Source organism: Lissotriton vulgaris, chromosome 2_1 (genome assembly GCF_964263255.1).
Source record: "Lissotriton vulgaris chromosome 2_1, aLisVul1.2, whole genome shotgun sequence".
NCBI lineage: Eukaryota > Metazoa > Chordata > Amphibia > Caudata > Salamandridae > Lissotriton > Lissotriton vulgaris.
This window is the reverse complement of record NC_141687.1, coordinates 1548904262-1548922064: the sequence shown is the minus strand read 5'-3', so window position 1 is coordinate 1548922064 and position 17803 is coordinate 1548904262. Positions and strand designations below refer to the sequence as shown.

The 17803-nt window shown below is 45.9% G+C and overlaps 1 protein-coding gene across 1 annotated transcript in view; it reads right to left on the bottom strand.

The window, feature by feature from the left end:
- LOC147732882 (protein mono-ADP-ribosyltransferase PARP14-like) overlaps positions 1-16333 on the bottom strand; it is a 1251483-nt gene extending 1235150 nt beyond the window's left edge. Inside the window, exon 1 of the mRNA XM_086957427.1 lies at positions 16006-16333. Coding sequence (XP_086813553.1) covers positions 16006-16192 — 187 coding nt within the window. The 5' untranslated portion in view covers positions 16193-16333. The remainder of the gene's footprint in view (positions 1-16005) is intronic.
- Positions 16334-17803: the final 1470 nt, after the last annotated feature.

Below are 17803 nucleotides of genomic sequence, written 5' to 3'. Positions count from 1 at the left end.
ACAATGATCAAACCTGGACTGAAGGGAGCTGGGCCTTAAAAGAGCTCACAGCAATCGCATGCATCAGGTGTGAGCACACTAGCAGCAGCCAGCCACAGGTGAGCTGAATTTCTCCAACCATTCTTGGCCTGCAGGGGTGGAGACAAAGCAGTGAGCAGGGAATTCTAGGTAATGAAGTTTCAAGCATGAGCAGGATGGCCTCCACAAAACCCGGCATGGGTTGGTAATGGATGTCAATTTCCAAATAGTGTCCAAATGGCTGGAAGTCAGTATGTACATGAAGGGGAGGGTCTGGAAGCTTATTAGAACACAGGAGAGTCCCACTGTTCAGCCCCTTGGTGGTGGACACGAGAATGCAGGGAGCAAGTCATGACAGGTACAAGCCACGCCACCAGTAATGCTGCTGCAGAAACCCCAGTATGTGCTGAAGCCATGCCCTCATGCGCTGCTATGATCAAAGGAAGTTTGCGGTTCTCAATAGGAATCAGCAGATCCCCAACGGACAGGACAGTACCTATTGGAACTTGTTCTGGGGACAAACGATAAGAATATTTGAACGGGAATACTTGAGAGAACCTCCTCCCATCCTTAGTAGCTGCTATGGCAACCAGGATGTCATTATCATTTTTTGTCATTGACCTTGTCATTGCTGCTACTGAACATGTGGCAACTGCAGATTTGGCTGCTTCATCAGCCAGTGAATTGCCTACAGCATGTGCTCCCACACGCTGATGGCCAAGAGTGAGGGGCAGGATTTCCTTGAGCGCCCGCCGCCACTTGAACCCAAACTGTTTTATGCTTAATTGTGCTATATTTGGTGTGACGAAAATCATTCCATGACAAGAACAAATTGTCATTGTATGATTGCACACAATAAAAGGAATCGCACACTATAAGAGTGCAGCTTGTTGGATCAGCAAATTCTTGAGTCAACACCAAAGCACACAGCTCAGCCAATTGTGCTGTACAGTCTCCTAAAGACAGTGTACGTACCACAGAAGATTTAAACTCAACGTCCTCCATTGTACCTGCGACTATCGCGAAGGCGGACAAATTGGCATGCTTTGATCCTACGACCTACCTTGTGCAAGAGAGCGCTCTTTTACAATCGCCATCTGTACAGCAGTAAGGATTTTTTTAGTTGGAGAAAAACGCATCTCGGCTGAAGTGTACAAGTGTGATTAGTATACAATGGGGACTGTATCCCCTTCATTAAACGTCAAGTATGTGAAACCCACTGTACCTGGAACGATTCATATGACTACATTTGTGGTATTGTCATGTGTTAACAGGAAATTTGCCACGAGCATATCTGCTTGCAAAGATCGAAGAATCTTCGTATGTCCCCGGAAGCCAGCTGGCAGAACCAAAGGTTGGTTGTACCAAAGCATGGATTGGTTTGATATGCTGGACATAATCAGGTATATAAGTACAACCATAATTCAAGAAACCCAGCAAAGATTGTAACATTTTCAGAGTTGGAGGAGGCTGCAATTGAGCACATTTCTCCAAGAAATTAGGGGCCAAGCCTCTACCTTCATTGTTGACTTTGTAAACCAAAAAGATGACTGTCAAACAGGCAATGTGTGAGTTTGCAAAATTAAATTTGTGTCCTAGGTCGGCAAAAGACATAATGCGATCAACATAGACTAGATGTGGAATCAACTCATCATCCGTTAAATATATGTCATTCACATAAGAGAAAGCCTTTGGGTCTAAATTGTGTAGAAGTGAGACCACACGCGCTGCAAAAGCCCCTGGACTGTTCTTATACCCCATAGGCAAGCGTGAAAATATTTACTGACTGCCGATTCCAGTGAATGTGGTCCAATCACGGTTCTTGGAGCCAGATTGTGACTGTAAAAACCACTGGAAATATCTAGGGTAGTCTTTAATCTTTTGCGTACAATGTTATTGACCAAAGCAGAGCTGTGCACGTTTTGTACTGCAAATGTGCACACATGATTATTCAAATTCCTGTAATCCAATACTATACGATAGGAGCCAACCGGTTTCACGAACGGGAAAAGAGGATTATTCATTGCTGAAACACAGGGTTCAATCACACCCTGATATTCCAATTGTTTTGGTATTTCGTTAACAGCAGCTTTGGCCTCACGTTTGATGGCATATTGAGCTTGCGGCTGTGGCATAGAACATAAAGGTATCTCATGTGCCTGAGAAAATCTTGACTACGATACACAGCCGGTGCCAAAGCAAGCGCCCATTCTGATGCATAATTCCGTTTTGCCTCCTCCGAGATGTTACAGGAAAAGCTTGGTGATAACATGTCCTTCCCCCATGAATATGCTAACACGAACCGGGTGGCCAATCTGCCTCCGCTAACAAAATGTAACTTAAAGAAGTTAGGTGTTCCCAAAAGATCGCCTTAACTTTCCGCCTGATATCACCCTCAATTTGTAGGGTGACTTCATATTATCTGTCAGGTGGTGCAACTCGTGTATCTGAAGTTTTTAGTGTTACAAAAGTATCAGTTGCTGTTGCCTCAAAACAAGGACGCAGTGCCTCCCGCACTATGGTAACTTCTACAGCGCTGGCTAGGAAAGTCACAGTCCATCTCCAATAGAGGAGTAGGGTTCTCACTGTCTGAGGCATATTTAGCTGTCAAAGCTACTGAAACAGGGCATGACACAGAGTTTGCCCCTCTGTCTTTAGTTTAACTTTAAATTGTCTCGGCTGATCCTGTCGTTGTTGACTGGACACACATTATCTTTGATCCTGAAGCTCCCCTCCACTAAACTGTCAGTCCGATGATTCCTGAAAGGAACGGGGAGAATGAGGATCAGGAACTTGAAATTGTTCCGGGGTCTTTAGTTTAGTGCGGTCAAGTAAATCATATTTACACTCAGAAGTTATAGAGGTCGGTGAACCAGCACACGAATCCTGTTTCTGTAGTTGCTGCTGTTTATTCTTACTCCAATTTTTTTTAGAAAAGAATGGTCGCCCCTCCTTTTCAGGTTGGGGCTTAGTTTGTTGCTGAGTTTGAGTAAAAAGTTTAACTCCCAAATTGATTTGATCTAAGGATTTATATGCCTTAGCTATAAGTTTCTGCACTTCCAGTGGTTTATCCACATTAGGAACCGCCTCTAAGCGCTGACTCACCTGTAAGCTTACTGTTTCCCATTTTAGATTCCTTGGATCATATCAGAAACGACAGGGAATGCCCCCACCAGTCTCATACCCAACTCCAGCACAGCTTCCGCACTTTGTTCCTCTTTAACTTTCTTATTACCATCATGGAGGGGGTACCAAAGCACAGACAATACACCGCAGTGCACACTCCTCCCCAGGTGTTACAGTCAGCCACATTGGGAACTAAGCCTGTCGGCATACCCATGGCCAATATCCTGTGTTTATCTACAGGCGACGTGTGTGTAAAAACAGCATTGAGTTGTTCAAACTTTTCAGCCAACCAAAACGGGCATTCATCTCTATTCCGAGGGAGCTTCCCCATCACAAAATTAACCATAAGAGGACTAATTATTACACCCCCCTTGTCCTGGTGACAGTGCAGCTCCAGTCGGAGCTGCAGGCCAAGTACGCGCCAAATATTGTGTGAAACTTCGGTGAATATAAATCAAATCGGTATGTAATACCCTCAGCTCTGAAATGGTAAGATTAAAATAATTAGGATGTGGAGTATAGCCCGACAAAACAGGCCACATGGCCCCATCGACCGACAATGGGGCGAGACGGACCGATGTAACAGGGTGAGGAAGGGCGCCATTAAACCACATAATGTGTTGCCATGCCGACAACAGAACTTCAAGCAAATTAAAGGGACGATATCTTGCAGGGACTACACCTAGCACATACTCATGAAAGAATTGATCATTACCATCCACAGCCAGAACTTTAACCCAGGCGTAAAAAACCTTGAAGCGGTAGGCGGCATTTGCCTCTACAACAAAAATAAAGTCCGCCCTCGTAATGGGCACTCCGTGTTGGGTCAACGCCCCTTTGCTGGGGCAGCCGCGCGCTATACAAATCACTATAACATTAACATTAACATTAACAGCCGCACGGTTCGGTGCTGTAATATTAACAGCCATGACTAATATAGCAAGCCAAAAAGTAGCACATAGCTGGGTTGTAATTAGAACCTTTTAAAATTCAAGCTTGAAAAACCTATATATCTCAATAACAGGAGGTTTGTCCCTCGCACCACGGACGTCTCTGATACTGGTGGGAGGGTATTGTGGACAAACACAAGCGCTACTTAGGGGCCTCGGGAAAAAGTACCAGGCCAAAGGTTGGTGGCGCCATGTTCTAGGGATTCTGCACATACACAGAACTATGCACAGGACTATGGGACCTCAGTGTATAGGAGCTATGCCTTCCTACAGCCTTAGTACCTCCGAGCCCAGGACCAACAACCTATAGTGTCTCACTCGCTCTCCTAATCACAAATGGAGAAACAAATGATTAGACAACCCAGAACACAACACTCCTGGACTCCTGAATCGTGGTAAAGAGGCACCCCTTTTGCTCACTTCTCTCGTACCTATCCACAACAAGATCGGACAGAGTCAGGGAATTCGTTTAAAATATTTATTTCACCTAACGTGCTCTAAAATGCTGTATATATGCCATTACTAGTGTAATAATGCAAAATGCAAATATTGTCAGCGTAGCAGCAAGTCCATACATTATGAAGGGAGGTGTCATCTTACAAAGACATTGGAAACGGGACCACAGTGCCCAAGCTCCTCTCCGTGGACCGAATATGAAGTATTATATGATAGAAGATCTTCGAGCTTTGTCAGCAGACCCCATACCTTTAGGAAATAGATTGTATTACTACATCACAGGTACGTATAGTTTTTCTCCCTGGAAAGGTCCCTCTCCAAGTGTTTCTGTGTTAAATATGCAGTCCCGTAATATCAAAATACCAGTGTCCCGCAAACAGCAGCTGCAGGGTAAGTTTTGTCTATGTGCTAGGGCCTGACCAGAACAGAATAACAAAGGTAATTATTGATTAACCTTGCTTACAATGTTCAGACTAAACTCCAGGAATAAGCGGAGAACGATCGCAGCAGACAGTTTTCGTGATAAGTGTAAATAGTCTTGTATAAGTTAAAGTGCCAAGTAACGTGCGCAAAAGCAGCATAATGGCTCCAGGGCTCATGCCAACTCAAAGATGTCGACAGTGCCCCTTGAAACCATGTGACAACTTATCACTCTCAATAGCGTCCATTGGTTTTACCTCAATTTTTGGCTGACAGCACCCAGCCAGGGCTGCAAGTGACATTCGGCTTCCCTGGACCCTTGCTGGCCACTCGCCTGCTCCACGTGTCCCTGCCGTGTGGCATCCCAAGGACAATGTCTGAGCAGCTCTACACCCTCGGCTAGAAACAGGAAGCACAAGCGATTTTAAACTACCAGCTTATTTTATCTCAAAGTGCACAAGAAATGAGGAAAGAGTCCGCTGTGGCCACTGCAAACTGTCAAATGTACTTCATGTCTGGCAAGAATATCAAATTGACTCATTCTCGTGGTACCCAAGAGCTACACATACCTCACTATACTGTATGTATGCATGCATGGTAAATATGACTGCTGGGAATCGTGCTCTGATGTTATCTGGGCAGCATGTATGCTGATTCTGCATTGGTTACTCTCCCTATGCTGAAGCCAGCTTTGGAACATTCCAGAAAGAGAGGCACATTCAAATAAGTGGCAAAGTAGTTGTCCCACGCTCTGAGCCATTCATTTTCAAGAATCTCCAATACACACTGCCCATCTGTTTGCAATTGCCCTTCACTGTGCCGTGGTTCAAGGATGGATGTAAAACTGGCCCACAGCACACATGTGCACATATAATGAACAAGCTGAGAAAACACCTGTCAGTGATTTCTAAACTGGTCCTGTTGTTTCATATGGAGACCAAACCTGATGCATGGATAGTTTGATAAAAACAGTCCTGGTTATGCTCAGTTACGTTCTTATAATGTTCAACTACAAGAGACAGACTAGACTCCCTTTAGGAGTGATGATTACCTGCTTGTGCATATCTACACACACCACGTGGCCCTGGCTATATATAATAAAGACTAGTATGGCTGTGCTTCCTACAGCACTCTCCACCAGGGAAGCAATTCATCTGCGTGCTGCCAGTATCTCAGTTCGTAATTACCAATTTGCTGTGTTGTACTCCAGTGCCCATGAAGCCTGGTCGAAGCTATTGGAAACCCACACATAAAGAGAAAAAAAAACACCATGTCCTAACACAACACAGAAAAAATCAGGCTCTTGGCATATATCTATATTAATAATTTTAAAAAATACATTGATTGGCCATTATTGGCACATACGAGTGCTCCTACCACGCCCTCCTTTGAAAGACATACATATGCATGGCCTGTCTACTATCCTAGAAGATGCTCAAGTGATTTGGAATACATCATGGTGTTCCACAGAAAAGTATCACACATGTTGAAACTGACAAATTCAACTAAACATAAGAACGCACCCTCTTACACTACAGATGGTACATCTTCCAGGGTCGGACTGGCCATACCGCAATCACACAGTGCCCGAGGGGCTGGTCTGATAGGTCAGTGTGCGGGCTGTTTTTCTTAAAGGTTTGTGGGCTTTTTGGTCTAGTGGGACACTTTCTAAGGTTGATTTCATTGATACTACCACAATCATTGCTTGTAACAGGCATAAATGCACGCAAAATTGGAAGGCTTACCAGGACTTTCTGTTTATTATTTCGTTTTTAGGTCTCGCCTGTCGATGCGCATGCGCATCGAGCAAGCGAGACTATTGCGAGTTATCCACTCTTTATCCACACTGCAAGGAATCGTGGCGATTCCTTGCAGTGCCCGTGACTTTTAAGGTCAATGCGCATGCGCATTGAGCTTATGCGCATGCGCATTGACCTTAAAAGCGCGTGCGCGTGCACGTCCGTCTCCTAACAACACACACACACCCTCTCCCCCGCTCCGCCCCCTCCCGCCGTGTCGCATTTCTCTTTCTCCTCCCCCTCCCCTCTCTTCCTTCCGTCTAACGCCGTGTCGCACCTCTCCCCTCTCCGCCCCCTCCCCGCTCCGCCCCCTCCCCTTCCCTCCGTGTCGCATTTCTCCTCTCCCCTCTCCGCCCCCTCCCCTGCCCGCCGTGTTACGGTGAAAGGCTTGTTTATATCACCCAGCTTTTTCCTCCGCTGTTCCTTCTCGTGTCATCGTTCTATGTCACACATTTTTTTCTGCTTTTCACACTCCACCGTGCCTTTTCCCCTCTCCCTCTTCTCTTCCCCCTCCCCTTTGCTGTGGCTTCTGTCCTCTACCTGTTCTGTCTCCGTTCTGTGTTCTTTCCTCCGTGACTGCCCCCTCCCCCTTTCTCTCATCTCTCGTCTACTTTCTTCTTCCCAGTATGTTAGAGCGCTCCTAGCTCCCGTCGGATTCCCCTGTGGCACTGTGTATTGTACAGTTCTGCACGTCTCCTACAAGAGCTGCCAAAGCGTGAGGCCGGGAACTTGGAATGTGTGGAAATCCCCACCGGGTCTGCAATAAGTTACTGCACCATTTACTCCTGTGCTCCATAATGCTATTTTCCAACATGTGCCCAAGGGTACACAATTTGTTTCGCGAGCCGAGCCCAAAAATATCTTTTGCATTCTTTGTTGCAGAGCAGCTCATTAAACCAAATAGTACTTGTGAGACTGAAAAGCATGTCAGCAATTTGTAAATAATATCTATTGGAAGACAATGTTATGGTTGTTCTCTCTGCTCCCTCAGGCTTGCTTTTGGTGATTAAATGTAAAATATGTGGCACAAGGTCGTGCCTCCCCTACTCTCCTCCCCCCTCCTCCTGCCTGCCGTGTCGCACCTCTCTCCTCTCCGCCCCCTCCCCCGTTCCGCCCCCTCCCCTTCCCGCCGTGTCGCATTTCTCCTCCCCCCTCCCCTCTCTTCCCTCCGGCTTGTTTTACTTTAAGGTAGCTCGAGTTTGCCAATGCTTGTTTAGAACTACACTCTCATCCCACTTCGTGCCTCCCCACTTCTCCACTTATCTCTACTTTGCGTGCAGGTGGGTGTCTGAACACATAATTGCTTTCAGTATTTAAAGGTCAACCTATTGGTTTTATCAATGCATGTTTGATGTTGTGTTGTCTACGAAATTGCACTATTTCTGATGAGCGCGTGTATATTACCAGTCGGTAACTATAGCTGAGAAATATCCCACGCTCTTTTATTTTACCGTGCTTGTCAAAACCTCCTTTTCACTTTTTAACAAAAACATTTTATAGTCAATTTCCGATAAAAGGGTTATTTTGACAAAATAAGCGAAATATAATGAACGGGGGCATCTCTGTTGTGCTGCTGTTGTTTTGCTACTTGCACGACTATTAAAAACAACCTTCAAGCGAGGTCAGGCGCGACTGTGTGCTTCGGTTCTCATAAAGGGAAATTAATAGTGCTGCCATGAGTTGGCATGGGTAAGCGAGACCTCTTCCCTACATAGCCATGTTAGAGCGCTCCTAGCTCCCGTCGGATTCCCCTGTGGCACTGTGTATTGTACAGTTCTGCACGTCTCCTACAAGAGCTGCCAAAGCGTGAGGCCGGGAACTTGGAATGTGTGGAAATCCCCACCGGGTCTGCAATAAGTTACTGCACCATTTACTCCTGTGCTCCATAATGCTATTTTCCAACATGTGCCCAAGGGTACACAATTTGTTTCGCGAGCCGAGCCCAAAAATATCTTTTGCATTCTTTGTTGCAGAGCAGCTCATTAAACCAAATAGTACTTGTGAGACTGAAAAGCATGTCAGCAATTTGTAAATAATATCTATTGGAAGACAATGTTATGGTTGTTCTCTCTGCTCCCTCAGGCTCACCCTCAACCCCTCACCCTCAACCCCTCACTCACCCTCACTCAACCACCCTCAACCTCCCTCACCCTCACTCACCCTCACCCACCCTCACCCACCCTCACTCACCCTCACTCACCCTCACTCACCCTCACTCACCCTCACCCTCACTCACCCTCAACCCCTCACCCTCAACCCCTCACCCTCAACCCCTCACCCTCAACCCCTCACCCTCAACCCCTCACTCACTCACCCTCACTCACTCACCCTCAACCCCTCACCCTCACTCACCCTCAACACCTCACCCTCACTCACCCTCAACCCCTCACCCTCACTCACCCTCAACCCCTCACCCTCACTCACCCTCAATCCCTCACCCTCACTCACCCTCAATCCCTCACCCTCACTCACCCTCAACCCCTCACCCTCACTCACCCTCAACCCCTCACCCACACTCACCCACACTCACCCCCACTCACCCTCACTCACACTCACCCACACTCACCCACACTCACCCTCACTCACCCTCCCTCACCCTCACTCACCCTCACTCACCCTCACTCACCCTCACTCACCCTCCCTCACTCACCCTCACTCACCCTCACTCACCCTCACTCACCCTCACCCTCACTCACCCTCACTCACCCTCAACCCCTCACTCACCCTCAACCCCTCACTCACCCTCAACCCCTCACTCACCCTCAACCCCTCACCCTCACTCACCCTCAACCCCTCACCCTCACTCACCCTCAACCCCTCACTCACCCTCACTCACCCTCACCCTCAACCCCTCAGCCTCACCCTCACCCTCACTCACCCTCAACCCCTCACCATCACTCACCCTCACTCACCCTCAACCTCATGCTAAAGATTTACAAAAAAAACCATTAACAATTCTAAAAGCACTAACTCTAATGCTGCGAGACCTATTGCATTTCTAATGCTTGTTTGCATTCCGTATTATGCAATGATTTCAAGACCTCAAAGAAAATCACATTTTGTCCTTCGGGCACTGCCCTTTCCCTTGTAATAAAGTTTTTCTGGTGTTCTCTTTTGGGCATTTGTGGTTGCCCCAGAGACCAGTTGTCTTCAATGGGTTTACACCTTCTGGGGAACTATTTCACCTCATTTGTGCCAAATTAACAGGCAATTAAGGTAGTAAGTAACTGGAAGATGACCAGTCAAGCTTTCCAGAGGGCCACACAGGAACACATGACCACCCATTTTTAGTAACTCTAGCTGCACTCACCATCTCATGGTGCGTCTTTCCTTCATTCTCTTGAACAGAAAAATATGTCTTTAAATAGACATTCAACTCCCTCTTACAGCCCCTTTCCTTGGACAAAATTCAAATCGAGCAGTTACATAAAATATAGCTGCTGTTTAGAAGACGCAGCTACTATATGTACTTATGGGTGTCTAATGCTACACAAGTGGTTAACTGGAAGGGTGACCTGTACTTTCTGTTGATTATTTTGTTTTTTTTGTTTCTTGCATTCCATATCCTGCCAACCACATTACAATACAACCCAGCTAAAACCTCTCTCAGAGATAAGACCTACTTACACCTGCCACACATTTTCCTTTCAGGCACTGAGAGCAGCAGTGACTCACCTTCTGCCCACCTTGTGCCAAAGATGTGTCCAAAGTTGCCAAATGTGGCAACTCCGTGCTCGAGGCAGGGTAAATTTTGAGCATGTTGGATGAAATGCAAAATGTTCCTTTAGTTTCTTTATTTTGTTGCCAACAGGCGCTGAAATTTACACTGTTAATCTTTGTAAAGTGTGGCGGGCCTGTGAGAGTATAGTTTCACTAAACAACATTATACTCCCTACAGTACAATGCAGAGTAAGTTTATCAGTGTAAAGTATTTAAAGTAAGTATTAGCTTAAGATAAGGGCCAGTATAGCATATGCAGAATAAACATAAGTGAATATGGTGGTATGTTAACATTACACTGCACAACACTACATGCCACTCCATAACACACCATTACCACTTGACTCAACTCTACACCACTCTACTCCATAACACTACAATCTACTCAACTTTAGAATACTTCACTCTAGGCCCCTTTACACCAATAGGTTTTAGCCATACTGAATAGCAGCCACACTAGTGTACAACAGGGCTAAAAAACATATTGGCAAAGCCATAGGCAAGACTTATTGACTATGCCAATCCAATGCTTGTTAGACTGAGCTGTTTTACCAGGATTGAAACTTGTGAGCTGAAAATAACAAGCATCTCTACAACAAAATCAATAGGCCATTGAGCTTTCTTACATAAAATACAAATACATCCCAACCTTACAAGCTATGCCCTTCAGCAGGTACTGTTATTTTATAATTCAAACTTGTGAGCAGAGGGAGCAAAAAGATCACTCCAGCAAATTTAACCAGTTACCATGAAACTTGCTGAATAAACACAGGTCTCTGCATTAGCCCCGAGCTAGATTAAAATGCAGTCTGTGGCCAAATTTAATAGGCCAACATAGCTTTGCTATCATATCTTTCTTAGTTACCAATGTCTCTAGCAGCAGAGTTTGTACATAAAAATGTGCATGATTATTTACTGACAACACTCCTCCTTTATAGCTGAACTCCTTTCTGCCGCCATCCCCAGCTACTGGTTCCCGGAGTAAACGATTGCCATTCCTACCGATTGGGGCTTTGAGGGGGGGAAGGTGGGGGGGGCGACTAAGACGGAGGCTTGCACCCCTGGGATTTTTGGGCCAATAGTGTGGCCCGAGTCGAATGGGTTCTTTTTGGTCTAGATTTTGGGCTGACGGGCAGGGGGCTTTAAAACCGGCCATTTTACAAGCTGTGTCACCATTTTGGTAAGGTGAGACGGCAGACGGCAGATGTAGGGGAAGATTAGTTGTAAAAATGTTCCCTCCCTCTTACCTTGAAGAACAGTTTGCTTATTACAGGCAAAGTCAAGTTATAGGTTATTTGGTTGAGCACAGGTGCATTGGCGGGGAAGTGCAATGTATTGAGTTGTTGCTTGAAACAGGTGAAATGCATCTGGGGCCGTATTACAATAAGGGCCCGAGGTGCAATAGGCGTTTACACCCGCTTTGCGCTTCCCCGGTGCACTTTGGTAATATAGAAGGGAGCGCAGACTATAATACCGAAAGCGCTGGCGCACTTAAAGCACCAGAGCTACCTTCAGAGGGTGTTCCCTCATTTGCATAGGGGCGTGCCCTAAGCAAATGAGGGGATACCTTTGACTCTGCGCCCGAGCCATAGTACAGACGCAAGCGCAGAGTGAAAGCAGCTCTCAGGAGGCGCACTGAGAGTGACACATTTGAAAGGTGGCGCACTGTCAGTGCGCCCCCTGAGAGCAGCCCTCTGCAAGGGGCTATGGGGGTCCCATGGACCCCCAAGACATGCCCTTGCAGACGGGTGCAGTCACTGACTGCACCCGCCTGCAAGGGAATCTCTAATCCTGTTTGAAAGTGCAGACGGGTGACGCCTGCACAGTGCAAACACAGAGCAGCTGCTTCGTGTTTTCTGCGCAAGTTTGCCGTGTGCAAACTATCACAATGTATAATACGGCCCCTGGTAGCTAGTTTTTAGCATGTTTATAGTTTAACTTTATGGTTGAAAACAAGTTACTCCAGGAGCCGGCAAAAAGGTCAAGATAGGCGATAGGTAGATGTTTGAGAAGTAAATAAGAGGTTACAGGGTTAAAGGTCAACAGTTAATGACCGAGCTGTTTTTTTTAAATAGTTGCAAACAAAAGATAAGGGTGGGGAAACGTTAGGGGTGGGGGAGGAGGATATGTAGGTGACTCAATGTATATATAGCGAGGTGTCGTTTTGTAAGGCAAAAGGGTAATGTTTTGTGAGGTACACCTGTCTTCAATAAAGAGGCCTTTTTCACACATATTAAAGTCATTGGTGGTCTGTGCTGCACTCTTTCGGGCCAAACATAATTGTTAGCTCTGAGTCTTATAAGGGGTCCGCTGACAAACTGCTGCCCGACTTAAAATCTCCAATGACATTTAGTGGACCGCTGAGATAACTTAGGGAGTTATAAAACGTGCATATAACTCTGGGAGATAAAGTAGGGTTGACAGTGACTGGCATTTTAATGTCTCACGCAGTACAAACATTTAGAAAAATTACTTAAAACCGGTATTTTTCCCTTATTAAAAAAAGTAAATAGAAGGCACTTTAAAATGTGTTATACTTCCACGTCTGCCTCGGTGATCCCTGACTGATCATTCAAGTACACAAAGACAGAAAGGCCATGTTTAAAAACGAATTTGAACAATTTTATACAAAGTTTTTAGGTTTCGCCTGGGGCCGGAGCTCCTAGCTCCACCCAGGAGAAATCTTATGTCCCTACAGTGTGAAGCTTAGTCCTGCCCTCTGTTCCATTGGCTAGCTCCATAAATGGAGGCTAGCCATTGGAACAGAGATCTGTCCGTCATGGCCGGACCAGATTTGTGGGCGTTCCTGCAATTTTTTCCCTCTCCGCCCCACTGTGCTCGTCATCTCGGCGGTGGGCGTGTTGTTTTTTTTTTTTTTTATGTTTCTTTTCTTCATTCCAGGCCGAACGCCGCCGGAAGAAGTCCAGGTGAGTGCCCGTTCCTGCCCCCCCCCTTCCCGCTGTCCGTCTTCCCGTTCCTGCCCCTCCCGCTGTCCGTTCCTTTCCCGCCCCCCCCTCCCGCTGTCCTCATAGGCCCCGGAGCCGTCGGACACCATGTGCACCAGGTGCCGTGTGTCGGTGTGCCGAGAGCATTGTTTTTAATTAAGGGATGTAATGACTTTAGTTTATTTTTTGCCGTGTTATGCCTCTTTCATACTGCAATTGATTTTGTGCATTGATGATTTTGTTCATAAAGTTTTATTCGAAAAAAGCAGAAAAGAAATCGGAGCGTGGCCATGACGCTCCCAGTCTGCACCACGGCTGGTGAGAGCGATTCCGAAACAAGTCGCGACGACAGAAGTCAGTAAGTCGCCATTTGCTTTCGGTGTAGAAAGGAGTAATCGAGGGGTGCTCTCGAGCATCCTGTGGTGGCGCCATTTTGTCGCATTGTACGTTGGGGGAGATAGGAGGCGGCAGGAAGCGGTGAGTGCGGGACGATCTCGGGCGGGTGAATAAGTCAAATGAGTCGTGTGTCTGCGTGATGTAGAAAAAGTTGCCGTAGCCGACGGCCTAAAGTCCGAAACAGTCTCCATACCAGCTACGTTTTCTTAGACTCGAAAGTCCGCGAGCGAGGGCTCGGCAGAGAGTTCAGGCCGCATGTTCTTAGTGACTGAGCTTGTAAGGAGCAGGTTACAGCTCCGCACATTTTTGCCTCTGGGCTTTGTCCCAGAACGCCCTTTTAAGGGTTAATTGGGATTGCGCGTTCAATTGTATACGTGTTTTATTGTGTTGGGTTGTCACCCCAGATACATAAAGTCTCCCTTATTCAGATAGCAGGCAAAATGTCATGTATTTGGAAGACTAGGACCTGATCTTTAAATGCACCTCTTTAAAAGTCTGCTATGGACATAATGGCTCCCGGAAGCTGTATCACCGGTTGAGGGGGTGCGGGGATGCAATCTTTCATTTGAAGAAGGGACAGATCTGGACATATAGGAGAGTCGCCTCACAACTTTGTCATACATTCTTATTGAGCTTTTGGGGTGGGCTTTTAATTTTACTTTCATTTTGATTGTTTTATCGTTAAACTGCCGGATCCTGTCTAATGAACAGTATCAATGTGCGACGCCTCTTCCTTTGCGTTCTTAAGATACGATGATTAGTTGTCGCATACAATAATTTTTCATAACTTGAGAGATCTGTCACCTTTACATGCCAGACATGAACATTTTGCTTTATGACTTTCTTCTGTTTTAGAATAGGGCTCGTATTTATTTTCTCAACTAAAGTTAGAAGATATCCACTAAAATTAGAAGCAATATAAAGTGCTACGCCACATTTAAACTATTGTATATTAGAATCTATAATTCAATGCTTGACTTTGACTAAGCTGTGTATATAAAGCCACAAACTCTATGGCCATTGTTTTGAGCGTTGCGATACCGTACGTAGTGAAAATACCAGGACCAGTACTGACCCGCTAAATGGTTTTCTTTGGTTGTTGTAGTTTGCAGGGGTACTTGTCTGCGGTACCGAAATGCGATGCCTCATGGAACCCCTTTTAAAATACAGGAGGCACATCTGATGGCAGAAAGTGTCTCACCATGACGGGCGCATTGATTACTGTATGTGACCGTGGAAATGGGAAGGACTTGTTTAAATCCTGTCGAGGTTACTTCTATTAGTTTTGAGCTCTATTAAAAACGTGTGGAGTTTATCACTATTATTTCACCTTTGGAGGGCACACATAGCTGCAGTGCACCCAGAAGATGGCTGGCCCGCCCACACAATTATCACCGTGGGCAGTGTTGAGCGCCTAGCATAGCGCTGTCTCCGTTATTCACGACGACAGGAGCTCTTCAGCTTTACCCTGCCTGTCTGGAGTCACGACTCACAAGAGGTTATTTATATCAATTTCTAAAGCGTTTTGAACTAAAGAAGGATTGAGGCGGATAGAAGAGAAGACAAAAGACATAATAAGAATTACAAAAAAAAATACATTTATAAAAATATTATAAGTTCAGAATCCAAATGAGCTGTGTGGGCTGTGAGGGCAGTGAGAGCTGTGAGAGCTGTGTGGGCTGTGAGGGCTGTGAGAGCTGTGTGGGCTGTGAGAGCTGTGTGGGCTGAGAGAGCTGTTGGCAATGTAAATAACAATGCCATATATTTATAAGTATAAAAAAAGAGAAATGTCAAGAGCAATGCCAATAGCTCTAACTTTTCTAAAGGTGAAACCATTGCATTGTAAATGCTTGTTTGTTAATATCATGGCTGGGCCTTTTCAGAATCTTACAGCGTAAACAAACAACGGGTACTTTTCTCTGAGAAAGGCGTCAACCTTAGGTCAGGTAAAATCCCTAACACAAACATGCACATTCGTAGCGCGTCTACCTCAACATTTGACGATCACGTGTTGGTCACGGGGAACCTCCTCAACGCACCCATACGTTAACTTTACAATGCTGCTCGAAGACGCCTGCCTCGCTCTCAATATGAATTCCCAGCCACTCACCACTCCGGCGCCCTACCCGCTGCTGCTTTTCCCAGAAAAAGTGCGGAAAGAGATCCGAGGGCTACCTTCGAGTTCGGCAAAGTGCACGCGCACCTCCCCGGGGCGGGAGACTGCGATCTGACATTCGCCCCCGCCGGACTTCTTCTGGCTCTGGAAGTAGCACAGGAGCTTGTTCTTCAGCGCCTTGGTGCAGCCCTGGTAGTCCCAGTCCCCCCGCACCAGGACGGGGTACGGGTAAGCTTCGTCTCCCATGTCCGTGTTATCGCTACAGCTGCCAGGCTCGGAATGACGCGAGGAATTGGACTTCCTGTACCGTACAGGACTCTGCAACTAGATGAATCTCACAACGGCGGGTCGTCGCTTTCGGTTTCGTTTCTAAGAACTTCAAGTCGTGTAAAGCGCTGAGGGAGTGTTATTGAGGGTTGTTGCTCTGCCTCGCCCTCGGCCACAGAAGCCCGCCCAAAAAGGGAGGAATAGAAACTGATACGACGATAAATTCTAGAAACTACTATATTCGTAGTGAAAACCGACGATCACGGACAGCGCTTGAATTGGGAAAAAATGTCCTGGGGGGAAAAAAACATAAATTGGGGGTCAAAGTGTGGCAGAGATGAGAAGGTGAAGTCACACGGGACAGAGTCATGTAGAGCAGAGTCTGCCCGTCAACGTGTAATTTTTTTATTTAAAAGATACCCCAAAGAAATCGGCAACAAGGACAAAGGTGACACTGAATATGTTTTGCCTAATTAATGAGCCAGAAAAAGGCAGTATTTTAAAATATCTTGTGGGTTAACGGCTCTTGTGTAAGAGTCTTTAAGTGCCTGGCAAATTTGATGGGATAATAATGCAAGACATTTATAGTGGTTAATGCACTTGCTGGAGAGACCGGTTTGTTGCCTGGTCATAGTTTTGATTAATAAAGTAGCATTTAGGGCTAATGTGCCTGCTGCAAAGGACAGTGTGTAACACACAGATCATAGATTTTTATTTTATGTAGATAGTTCCTTGGGATCCTGTTTTTGATACATATCTTGTGTCGTGGGCCATGGGCCAGCATGCCGCTAAATTATTGACATAGACACCATTAGTATAGTACTACAAATGGCCTCGAAAACGTGCACCCGGGCCCTTTTATTAGCAGGCTCACGTCACTCGTGACGCCTGTGAGGGATGCATGTGGGGGTGCAAGTGTGCCCACTCCCATAGGGGAGTGGCTATAAAATCTATGCCTGTCGAAACACTAGAACGTGTCTCGCAGGACATAACATACCTCCCAAATTTTAATAAAACAAAAACTCTATAGGTCAACCTGTAGGGATCAACAGTAACAAAATATACACCACAAGGTCCATCGCTTTCCCGAATCTGGCATCAGAAAGACGGCAGACCAGGACTGGTGACTATGACTGTGGTGCTACAGCGGGACTCCAAAAATAATTACTAATCAGCCTCGCCATTTCCCTGAAATATCCGATCATACATTCATTCACCAGTGGGGCCCATAACACTGCACACTTTCTCTGTTCATTTAATTCAACTTCACGGATTGGTGAAGCACAAAGGAGTAATGCTGTAACATTGGTGCAGTGTCTTAACCTATTTAACTAGTTATTATTTACACCTGCAGTTTTATTTCAAAAGTTTTTATTGGACGTTTCAGGGTTATATATCATACAAATCATAAATTGCAATGTACATACAATCGATGCTTGTAAATACACATCATTCAGCATAGGAATGCATTATGACCCATGGTGGTGGTCATTCGGGACGATCTTGAAGACAATATGGGAAACCACCAAGCAGCCTTTCTAGGCTGGGTTCCTGAGGGGCTACAATACAAATGAATTAGAGATGGAAAGG